The 12873-nt window shown below is 36.4% G+C and overlaps 1 protein-coding gene across 1 annotated transcript; it reads right to left on the reverse strand.

Annotated features, from left to right (window-relative positions):
* Positions 1-3482: 3482 nt before the first annotated feature.
* LOC113700922 (uncharacterized) lies at positions 3483-6198 on the reverse strand. The gene is made up of 2 exons (XM_027221349.1): positions 3891-6198; positions 3483-3703 (listed from the first exon to the last, which is right to left on the reverse strand). Exons 1-2 carry the CDS (start codon positions 6196-6198, stop codon positions 3483-3485), a joined length of 2529 nt encoding a protein of 842 aa, XP_027077150.1.
* Positions 6199-12873: the final 6675 nt, after the last annotated feature.

Raw genomic sequence — 12873 nt, forward strand, 5'->3', positions numbered from 1 at the left:
AAAGTTTATCCTTTTGCCAAAAATAGAATGAACAGAACCAAGAGCAGAATGAGAGGAAATTGCTGACCGCCAAAATGTTCCCATCCAAGAGGCCTACGCGGACAGAAGTGCAGGAGAGAAAGTGGTAATTAGAAGAGAGCAAGGATTGAAATTGAGAGCAAGGAAGAGAGAGAGAAGGCAAAGCAAAGAGCGTCCACCAATTCAATAAGGCTATCTGCACCCACGTTTCCTCAAGCCGCCCAAAAATCATGCAACCAACAAACACCCCCAGAGTTCATGAAAATTACGGAGTAACCGGACCATTTGCCAACGCGGACAGGAGTGAATTTCCAACAAAACCACGCCACCTATCACAAAAGACCAAAATGCCCCTCAAGCTCACACAAATCATTGCATAACCGGTCCACCAGGCACTATTCACAAACGATTCGTGCTTTATATATACTAGGTGGTGAGACCCCGCGTTCGACGCGGGGTGCCTATATTAGGTGAATTGGCTGTTGCTTGTTGGAAGAGCTTGTTGGGAGAGAGGAACGAGTAACGCGAGTAGTTTTAGCAGAAGTAATTTATATTTGTAGAGATATTATGATAATTTGCAAGTAATATTAAGTTTTTGGTGATTGAAAAGATGGATAGAGAGGTGAAAGTCACATAACTTCTAGTCTATCACCAAAATAACAAAAGCACGTTGTTGTTTGAACTGAAACTGATGCTTGTCTAACCAGTGTTTTTGCATGTCTAACAAAAGTAGATTTTTTGTCATCTCTTTACTCGACTACGAAGTTCAATGAAGCTTTGGATGCTTTGTTGTCTTTGTCAGTTCTTCTTCAAGACTTCTTTTTACTGAAGATGAGGGACCTTTGTGGCTGCCTTGATCTACTGAGACAACAGATAAAGTTGATGTTGCAATGAGAGTCGGGGAAACTTGTTCAATGGAAGTGGCATTTTCTGTGGTGCTGTCTTTTAGAAAGGATGGTGGAGTTGCAACTAACTCTAATGACTGTGCTTCAGCAATTTGATGAGTTTCTGGATGCTGTTCTGGTTCTTCTAGGATGAAGGTTGTGACGAAAAATAATGGAAGAAGATGCTTCTGAGAGGGAAGATATCATCTCATCTCACAGAGGAAGTTCTGATTTTGCAATTTTTCATTAATTCTGCTAAAAGACATCAATTCTCCCTGTAAAAAAAATAACTTTTGGTAGTGATTTTGGTAGACAATATTGATTGAAATTATATATGTTTGTATAATTATATCAAAAGTCATATACCTGTAGATGCTTCTCATATATTTGAGTGGCGGTGCAATCAATAAGGGTCTCAGCATTTAGATCCTCTACTGTTGCATCAATGAAACCAGTGTTGTCATAAACCTGTACTTGGAATTTAACTCTGCAGTAGAGATGATTATTAGGATATGAGATAGAATATATGAAGGGTATAATAAGGAATTTTAAGAACTTAAAGATAAAGTTACTTTGGTTTGGGTTTTGTATCTCTGAGTCCACAGAAATTGCAATCAAATTCCATATCCATTGGAGCACCAGTGATTTTGTTGCAGCTAGTACATATAGCAGAGAAAAATCGCTGATTGCAGTTGATGATTCTGATTTTTCCTCTGATCCAAAAGTTCTTGATCTGATTGAAACACAGTTATATATATGTCAGTATAACTGAATCAGTGATATTATAAGATAATAAGGTATGTAGCCGATAATGTAGATTATTGGTGGATATATGTCCATGTTTTACCAGATTTGATGATGCAAGAATCTATCCAATCAAACGAACTTCAGTGTTGGTTGGCGCAACTGTTTTTTGTTTATTTTTCTCATACAGTCTCTCATTGATAACTCTGTGAATGTAAGAAATATTCTCCAGAGACCTATCATAGTAAAAGCAAATGTTAATATTTATGTGGATAGTTAGGAAGAGAATTTTGAGTAAAAGAGGGTGTGGATATTTGTAGGTGAAAACATACCAGATTTTGAGAGAAGCAATCTGATGTAGTGGTGGATCCAGGACAATTGTGCTATTTCATCGAGTGCTAATGTCAATTCCTGATTTATTGCACCAAGAAAGTAAATGGAATTATGTTTATTTAAATTAAATGTAAATAGCATCAGGTTGATTTTGATTATATTTTTACCATGATAAGTAGTGATTCTAGGTCGTAGAATCAAAATTGGTGGATGAGTGTGGATTCTGTTAACAAGCTCAACACCTTCATAGTAAACGTAAGGTTCCTACATTGTGAATATCAATGGTCTACATCTGTAAATTTCAATATATGAATGATACAGTTACAATTAAATCATCAATGATTTGTTCATATATGAAATGCTTTATAACTATATTTATTTTGCAGTTTTCAGAGTTAAGATCATGAGGTACTTACTCGGGATTGACAACTATGAATCTTTGAATTGTATGTGGTCCTCTTGCAGTACCAATGACTTCTTCTGGGAATGCATGGATTGTTACACACAGGATATCTAGTTGAACATGAAAATTTTCTGATTAGAAAATGTATAGTAAACTATCATATAGTATTTACTATTCATGAGTTTTTGTACTGAATCTGTCTGCATCACTATTCTTGTATTTGTCAAGACTCCAAAATGCAGTGATAGGAAAGCAGTTTGCTAGTTGAACTGGGTCCGTTTTGCTGACTTTCCTGATGAAGGCAGCTTTAGTGAGTGTTAACTGGAGTGGAACAAAGCCAGTTTGGTTTCTTGGATCAGTAATTGGCACAATAGCAGCATTTGCAATATAATAGGTCTCACAAAGTTGCAATTTGTCATGAACGTAATTGACATCTCTATTAAAGGCAATTGAATTGATTCATGCTGTCAAAACAAGAGAAAAAGCAGTAAACAAATGAGGAGATATGAATGATTTCAAACTTTGTTTACAGTTTGGTTATTTAATCCTGATGTTTTCTAATTGATAACCAAAGAAGTCTAAAAATTGTCTAGAAAGTGATTTATTGGTATATAGAATTTGATGTGTACGATTTACATAATTAAATTTTAGTATTCTTAAATTTTAGTATTTGAAAATTGAGTTGCAGAGGGAATCTGAATTTGAATAATTTTTTTTTGTTTTGCTGGACAAACAAGTAACTAAGTGAGTAAATGAAGTGTTTATCTGACCTGTTGATCTGAAAACATTAGTCTGATGAAGCAATAACCTTGATTCTTTCCTGGATAGATTGGTGATTTTTCAATGGGAATTGCCTTAATCATCCAATCTTTTGACTCATGAGTCAAACTGCTAACAGGAATACATCTGTCATCCATAGCTACAATATATGAAATATATAAATTAGTGAACACAATTATTAGCAGTTATAATAGGAAATCATAAAGCATAGGCATGTTGAATATGATAAACAAAGCAAAATACGTTGGAAATGATTTAGATGCAAATTGATATAAACTAAGTATAAAAGACATGATAGATAGAATACAAAAAGCTAGTACTTAAGTAGCAGTTGCAGCTGCAAATATTTCTTCATAAACAATGTTTCGTGTACTACTATCTGCAATGCATTCAAGCACAACTGGTCTTAGAAGTATCTTTAGTTTTTCTCCAGTTCTTGCCCTTGACATTGCAACATACAACTGGCCATGCGAAAAGACTGGTTCTTTTAAATATATTCCAACAAAATCAAGTGTCTGCCCCTGTGATTTGTTAATAGTCACTGCAAAGCATAATGAAACAGGAAACTGAGTTCGCTTAATGGTATTGGATAAGATTTATCATTTGAGCTATGAAGTGGAATTCGAGGAATGAAAACTTTTTTGCAATGTGATTTCCTGAAGTAATCTGTGCATGAATAAGATTGCGAGCAAAATTTAAACAAATTAAATGTATTCCATTACATAAACCTTGGGCGGGATTCAAATTTCTGAGAAGAATTATAGGACAACAAGGTTTTAGGATTAACTCGTGAGGTGGCAATCCTGGTGGTTGGATAGTGTTCAGAAAATCTCCGTGATCAGCTTGCTTTGAGGGATCAAGTGTTTCATCAAAACTCATGTATCTTGTTTCTTGACCAGGAAATCTTTGAATCAAAAGGTTATTTACATCATGGACAAAGTCGTTTGTTGTAGTAAGAATGGCTCTATTGGTGACACTTGAGCTATTGTGAATGAAATCAGTGAGTGATGGATAGACAACACTTATTAACTGATTGAGGGAAACAACATCATTCACGAAAGGAATCAGGATAGATAGTGGCAGTTGAATTTTGCTGTCTCCAAATGTTGGTTCTGTCCCATTCCCAATTCTGAACAAAAAATCAGAAAACTGAGGATCCAATCTAGCTCTCATATTTTTCGTTAGATGCATTTTTTGTAAATGAGGCCAGATGTAAGAGTTGACAAGTGATGCAGATATATAATCCTCTTTCTGACCTCTTCGAACAACAGGGAGAGTTTGTCGAAAATCTCCACCAAAGACAATGATTTTGCCACCAAATATAGTATCACAATCTAGAATATCACGAAGCATTGCATCAAATGATTCAATTGCATATTTTTTAGCCATCGTTGCTTTATCCCATATAATCAACTTTGCAAGTTTCAGAAGCTTACTGATGCTGCTTTGTTTTGAAATGTTACACGTTTGCTTGATGTCTTGGTGAAGTGGAATCTTGAAGCAAGAGTGTGCCATGCGTCCTCCGGGCAATAGTGATGTTGCAGCACCAGATGTTGCTAATGCAAGTGCAATATAACCTCTTGATCTCACAGTTGCAAGCAATGTTTTGTATAAAAAAGATTTACCAGTTCTACCAGGACCATCAATGAAAAAGGCAGCAGGAGCATTTTCATTGATTTTTTGCATTATTTTGTTGAATGCAGACTTTTGTGCACTGTTTAACATTGACACTGCAACTAAATCTTCATAAAAAATAGGTATCTGATACTCAACTTCAATTTCTTTCATAGACTTATCTGAACACAACACATGATAAGGAATATCTGTGAGGCTGTAATCAGTTATATCTTTTCCCATGATCTGAAGATGTTGATCAATCAAGTTAAGAACTTGAATTTGTACTTGTTGTTGCAATAATGCTAAGTTTTGTCTAATGTCTTCTGACAGATGGTTTTCGAATTTCAACCAAGTATCTCTTGGATTTGTTGGTGTGCAGTGTACAAGTAACACATCAAAAAGTTGTCTCAGGGAACATGGCATCTTGTATACAAGTGCCTCAGATAAACATTCATCAAAACCATTGTCCATTTGGAGTAATCCACGAAGTGTTGCAGCTTCTTTGTATGAGGATGCCTGGCGACCGTTGATAGATTTTAACTCATCAAAAAAGGTTGGTTTTCTTACGTGCATAAGTAACATTCTGAGGTAATATCTTTCTTCCTCAATAGGGTGTGCTGTGTTAATATGGCCGATGACCTCTCCACGTTTCTTATCAATCCATATCCTGTCCCCTTCATCCCAAGTAAAGTACCGAGGAAATTCTCTATAGAGACAATTGAGATCCTGTGCTCTTTTATTTGTTCGATTCATAGACAAGAATTCTGTCAACATTGTCCTTGAATTTCTTTCATTACGAAGAACATCTTGCAATGCCTGATCTTCAATGAATGATATAGGCTGACTATTTTCCAGATGCAAGTGCATTGTCATCACTGATGGATGAATGTTGGTTAAATCAAATGAAAATATCCTCCACATAGCTTCAGGAGCACAAATCCATCTAGCAGATTGAAAGTTATGAATCTCATCAATGATATTTTCTGTCTGGTAAGCTGTGATCTGATACATAACTTTGTCATATCCCTTGTAGATATACTTGTAAATATATTTTACTGCTTCAATAGCAGAGCATATCTCGACATTGATATGACAATCAAATTTTGCAAGTAGATATGCATTATATGGTACAACCCATCGGTTATCAAGCAGATGTTCCCTGATAATAACATTTTTTCCATCATTGCGCCTTCTGTAGACAGGATAGGAATTTCTTGAATGTTTAGTGTATGGAGAGAATTCTTTTGGATAGTTATTTCTGCACTTCCCATTTTGACGTATACAGGGGTTGTTTGGATTCAATGTACCACATGGTCCATGAAGCATGTGCTTTATCACCAATGAATACAAATACGGTGACTCCTTTGGATCTGGCAACTCTGCGAAAACAATTCTATCATATGCCTCAGGGGAAAACATTTTTTATCCTTGTTTGAGGATAATCAGGAAATGTGCATGTGGTAATCCTCGCTTCTGAAATTCAATGACATAAGTATAAGTTGCAACTTCACCGAAGAGATTTCTTTTGAACAAATCATCTTCTAACTGCTCAATTTTTGCTCGGAATACCCGAGAAATCAAATCTGGTCTATTTTGGATTTCATCTTCACCTGATAAATGTTGTTTTATTTCTGGCCAAGATGGATTACATGTCATTGTGAGAAAGATGTCAGGTTTTCCATATCGTTGAACAAGTGACATGGCATCCATATATCTTCGACGCATGTCTCTGGGGCCTCCTATAAAACTTGCTGGAAGAATAATCCGTTAACCAATTTTTGATCCTGAAGTCTCACCACTTGTTACACTATCCATTAATCCTTGATAAACCTCAGTTCTTAAGTGTTGCTGCCTGTGTCTGTGGAATTCCAACCGTGATGTCTCCAACTTAATATAGGTCTCTACTGAGTACTGCTGCAGTAGTCTCCCTATGTGTAGTAAATTTGACTGATCACCATCTCTTATCTAAAACTTATATGCATAATATTCACGGCAAGATACTGTTGGTCTCTTGGTTTTCTTTTTCTTGGACACTATCAGAAATCAGCAAGAATATGAATTAGTTATTGAAGGGACAGAGTTAACATATAAGTAAATCTACATAAATGTTTTGGAATTGTATTGATTGTGAAGACTAATAATATAAATGGGAAATTGAATAGAGAGCAGCAAAATATAAATAAATTTGAATGAGTTTTTTGAAATTGTGATTAATTTTGCAACTGGTATCAGTACCTTTTTCTTCAGCAGATATGACTTCATCTATGTGTGAGCAATTCTGGACTGAGAGGATATTTTGGTTCTGGCATGTTGAACCTGATTGGTTAAGAACGTCTGATCTTGGTATCCTCAATATATCTTTGTGCCATCCAGTCTCACCCTTTGCAAATATAAGTGGATACTGAAGTGTATCATAGCAGCCGTAATATTGCTTTAACATGCGCTTTCTTCCTATCTTTGTGAAAATATGGATATTCCGAGTGCCATCACCACTGTTATAATCATTTTCATTCCACATTGCTGCTACCTGAGACACTGCAGGAAGGTTGTAGACTCTTTGATCCAAACCTGGATCTGATTTCAAGAAAATTTTGTGATCTTCAAGATCATGGAGGTCCACCAAGCTTCTGATAAAAGTGGAATAAGGATTATCATGAAGAATATCCTTGAGCTGCTGGAAAATGGATTCCCTGAACTTGCTAGAAATTGCCATACGATTGGCTATTTCATGTTGGGTATCATAAAAATATAATTGCAGGTTTGTTGCTCTTTCACCTTTAGAAGGAACCAATGGATTGATAAAGTGATAAATCTGGCCCTGTACTCTAAACGTATATATACCATTATTCCTTCTGCTAAGATTTTTATCATAATGAACACCAAGGGATGTAAAAGCAAACATGTTATTGTAACTCCTGATGCACAACCGAAATTCTCTAGCTTTAGGAGCATTTGCCCTATAAAATTGAACTAACTTTTCTGGCATTTGAGTTTCTGCTAAGTGAATTTCACCTGCTGAACAACAGAATCTTGGTGGCTCCATGTAGAATCACTTAGCACGACAAAAGATACTGTCTGGAACGTCTGGTAAAACACTTGGGTGAACTGGTATTTGTTCCAACAATGATATGTTTTTTCTTCTACGACGTGGACCTATACAATATGGAATATAGGGGCTTCTAACTGATAGGAGAACGAGAAAAAGTATAAAGAATCTTAGTCACACTCATATACACATACGTATATATAAATCTATAGTATATAGCTACTAGTTGGATGCTGCAGATTGCTGATTGATGGTCGGTCTTCAAATAGAAGAGTTGACAGTAGAGAATAGCAACATTGCAGAAGAGATCACAACAAAGAAGAATGGATTTAAAAGAGAGGAAAGTTAATAGTTCTTAGTATATAAGAAGAGAACAGAAATATAGCTGGTAAATAATTCGTAAGCCTACCTAAATTTACAGCTGAGGAATCATCGAAGATATCTGTTTGAAAAGCCGTAGAAGGAAGGATGTTTTGAGAAAGTAGATAATTAGTTCTTGCAAAAACTGTTAGTAGAAGAAAAGAAATAAGCAACAATAATTTGTGAGCTTTCACGAAAATTTGACGGTTAGTACAAAACAATTGGATTAGGAGGCTCAAGAGTATACTTTGGTGAATAGTATTGTTTGTTGAGCTGAAATGCATGGCTGACTGATCAGAAAAGCTAACAACAGGCATTTGAAAACATGTACACTTAGCTTTTAATAGAGCTGAAAGTGATACATCATTATGGATAGGAGCATCAACAAGTGTATCATCTATTGGAGAAAAAGGCATAGCATGAGAAGTGTGGCTGATTCTGTTTTCATATTCAGTACTCTGTTGTGTTTTTTGTTGTTTCTCAGCTGCTTTCTTAGCATATCTTTCTCGTCGACGTTGATTAGCTTGTATATGATGCTCATCTTCAGAAATAGATTTGCGCTTTCGGCCCATATCACAAGGTGACTCTTGATAGCAAAAGTCACAGAAGTGACAGTGAATGTCATGGCAGAAGTTCTATGGTATAGATTATCATTACTATATAAAAAGTATGAATGTTGGTATTGGGTAGTGCAAGTGTAAGCACTTTTTTATCTTAGTTTTTGTTATTCCTAAATTACCCTCATGTCTTTTAATTAGAATTATTGCATTTTAATGTGGCACTAATTAAAAGAAATAAAACACTCCAATTGATTACATTTTAATGGTATTGGTAATTATAATTAAAAATTCCTCATTAAAAACTATTTACCTACCCTTTGACTCCATCTCCTATTATTATACATATCAAAATTTCTTAATTGAAACATGAAAAATTTCTCATTAGTCATTAGTTGAGATTATTAAAAAAATCAATTTCAAAAAATAGATACTCTCTAGAAATGGAGAAACATACAATGACAAGAAAACCCTTATTCATCTGTATATCTTCACATAAATATCACAAGTAAATTTTACAATTATGCACTTTACCAATATGAAGAATTTTTCATGTTGCACCCAATGAAATTTCAATATACAAAATATGATGACACCTTTATAACTGAAATAGCAGTATTAAACTAGAAAAAAAAAGAAATCTAAAATAGAACCATACAAACCACTATTATCATTAATAGCAACTGATCAAAACAAGAAAAACTGAAATAAAATTGAAAACTATTTATAAAATGACATAAAGTAAATAGCAAATGAATTAAAATGCTAGAATACAATTCAAATAATACCAAAGACAACATCCAAATCACTGATATCCAGGGGAAGACAAGCATTGTTATTGACAATAATATAGTAATGCTTCATTTGTATTGGTTTGAGCAAACCAAATCCATCCATCAAGTCGGAAACCATCTCCAATGATAAAATAAGGATTATAATAAGAGTAATATAAAATGAGGAATGATAAAATGAAAATGATATCCAAATTGTTTTTGGTGATATCCAAAATACCCTTATTTTCCTAATGATTACATATATTTATTGTATTGCAATATTAGTGAATAATGGAAGCGATTATGAAATGAAAAGCTTTAAAATTAAGTAAATTTCATTTATGGTGACACATGTAATTAGACAGATTTAATGCATTCCAATAATTGATAATAATGATAGTGGTTATGGATTAAAAGTTGGCAATTAAAAACTAAAACACTGCAATATACAAAAAATTAATATTAAAATTATTAATTAGTCACAATTCTCATTCCAATTTCATGATCATCAAAAAAACTAATATTAAAATAAAAAATATTGTCCTCATATGAAAAAAGTAGACTTGTTGCTCTTGCTTCGCATTGGATTGTGCTAAAAACATGAATAAAAGAAAAGAAAAATAGAAAAACTCCAACTATCTCTATCTATAAAATTTCAATTGTTAGAATGTACAAGCCAAAAAAACTTTACGTGGTGGATCATTTATACTCCATTATTGACAAAAATAGAATTAACATAATACAAAGAATTCAAATTACATGTATGTTTATTTTTCTAATTTAATTATATTCTTCGTTTATAAAAAATTTTGATGATTGTGGTTTATATGCAATAGAGTCATGAATATACAATACTTTTGGTAAAACATGATATTATCAATATTTGATATGTTAGAGTTCAAGCTATAAATCAAAAAGTATTTCGTTCATGATTTCAAATTCAATCCAAAGGGATATATCAACTACATTGGAATGTTTTCTGTCTCTTTTCATTTAATAAAATATTTAAAAGTAACTAGCTTAAAAGAATAAATAACATAAAAATACTATATTATGATGTTGATGATCAAAATTTCATAAAAAAATTTTAGTGTCTGAAAAATAATATATTTTAAGATATTACAATCACGTGAAAAGCACGTGAACTATTACTAGTATAACAAGTGTAACAAACAAAATTCATAGAAAGTAGAAAAAGATAAAAATGCAATGGCAATGAACGATGGCAATAACAAATATGTTTAAATGAAATAGAAACAAGAACAGAAAATGAAAGCAAATGATATAGGTATGAGATTAACATGCAAAATTCAAATTAAAAAGAAATGCAGGTACCTTGAAAGTGGCGCAAGAAAAACTTCACAATCCGAATTAGACAGGAGACAACTGATGGAGAAACAGATATAAAGCGCAAAACGTCAATATCCTAAAACGGTATACAAACGATAACTAAGTTTCGATGCTTATAGTGTAAATATCAGTTGTAAAAAACAGAGAATACAATGCATATATATATTTTGTGTTCACTATGACACTTTGTTTATATATTAGCCAGCAAAATACAACAGACCAACAGAAACGTAAGAGAGAAGACATTCACGGAGAAGACAACAGAAATGAAAGAGTTCATGAGAAAGAAAAATCATGTGTCCTAAATCATGCACACATGAGACAGCATAGATGAAAGACAGATGAACAAAAGGAAGCTGAGGATGCTCACCTCGGCCACCCCCGCTTGGCCGAGGTGAACCCACCTCGTCCCTCATCGGAGCCCATCCGTGTTTTGGGCATATCCCCTAAGCTCGGACCGGATCCCTACTCTACCGTGTAGGTGACCTCGGTACCTCCACCTCAGCTGCACGCTGATGATGTCAAGCCACCTGACATCACCAGGGACCAGTGCTTTATCTGAAAAGCACTGTCGCACTTAATGACTACTGCGCAAGACCCCCGTCATCCAGCCCAGGCGGCTACAGTGTCAGAGTCAGGCCTCCTGGCAGGGAACAGAGCCGTAATGGCAGGACATGGGTCCCACCGGCATAAGACCTCCGTCCTGCCCTCCACTCTCGCTCTATAAATACCCCTCATGTACTCCTAACAAGTAAGCAGACTGTTCATTCTCATATACTACTATTTTTCTCGTTCTCATACTAACTTGATCGTCGGAGTGATACCAGGGGAGAAGCCCCGCCATCCACTTCGAACGTGCAACCTCATTTCATTCCACCCGAGGTGAGATAATCGAGTTCACCTCACCACATCAACAAGAGAGCTGATTTCGGTTGGACTAATTACCCGCCAAAAATCACCTCTTCAATTGGCGCCGTCTGTGGGAACGAGACTACTATTGCTAAAATGAGATCCACGCGCTCTAGAAGCGGAAGAGTCCCCCCGACCGGGGCTGGGCAGACGTCCGGAGCCCAGCAAGATCGTATTTCTGAGGAACAAGGGTCCCCAAGGACCCAGCCCCACAACGAAGACGCCATCGCCAAGATGGCCGAGTTCGTATCAGACAACCCCAACATTTTTGAGGAGCTAGGAAGATACCTCAAAAGACAGGGGAAAGAAAAAGCCGAATCTTCCAAGAGAAGACCGACGAAGTCTCCTGAAGTGCCCTCAGGCGAGGACTCCGATGAGGGGCGTCTCTCTCGGAGTACCTCTAGGCGCGCCTCCTCCAAGGCGACCTCTAAAATTGCCTCCATCTCCAGGGCGTTTTCCCGGGGACTGCTAGGGAAAAAAGCCGAGGACCCGCCTCGGTGCCTCGGAGGCTTAGCTTCTGACTACATGCGGGCCCCGCCCTTCACAGATGACATCAACGGGGAGATGGTGCCCCCAAACTTTAAGCTTCCAAACTTGCACACCTATGACGGCCGAGGTGACCCCGAGGATCACCTCCGCGCCTTCATCTCCGCATTCCGACTCTACTGCGTCCCCGACGCAGTGATCTGTCGGGCTTTCCCCATCTTCCTACACGGGACTGCCCGGAAGTGGTTTTGGAGTTTGGAACCAATGAGCATTTCCTCCTTGGATGAGCTAATAGACCGGTTCATCCACCGCTTTGTGTCGTCTCGACCAATCACAAAAACTTCTGCTTACCTCTTGAACCTGCAACAGGGTCAGGGCGAGTCACTTCGCTCGTGTGCCCAGAGGTTCAACGAGGAGAATGTGCAGATACTTGATCAGAATGAGCAGGTAACTATCGCTGCCTTCACCAACGGGTTAGTGGCAGGGATCTTCAACACCGAAATCCATCGGCAGTACCCCCATACACTTCGGGAGCTCTGGGAAAGAGTGGACCAGGGAATCCGAAGTGAAGATGTAAATCGCATGAAGCGAGAAGCCCAAGCATCACGTACGG

This window comes from Coffea arabica, chromosome 7e, assembly GCF_036785885.1.
Source record: "Coffea arabica cultivar ET-39 chromosome 7e, Coffea Arabica ET-39 HiFi, whole genome shotgun sequence".
Lineage (NCBI taxonomy): Eukaryota > Viridiplantae > Streptophyta > Magnoliopsida > Gentianales > Rubiaceae > Coffea > Coffea arabica.

What these genes read in the sequence shown, in the direction of transcription:
- LOC113700922 (XM_027221349.1), bottom strand. Translation starts at nt 6,198, where the DNA reads ATGTTTTCCCCTGAGGCATATGATAGAATTGTTTTCGCAGAGTTGCCA. An exon ending in AAATTTGAATCCCGCCCAAG is followed by an intron (nt 3,704 to 3,890) that starts GTTTATGTAATG and finishes TATGCTTTGCAG; the next exon opens with TGACTATTAACAAATCACAG.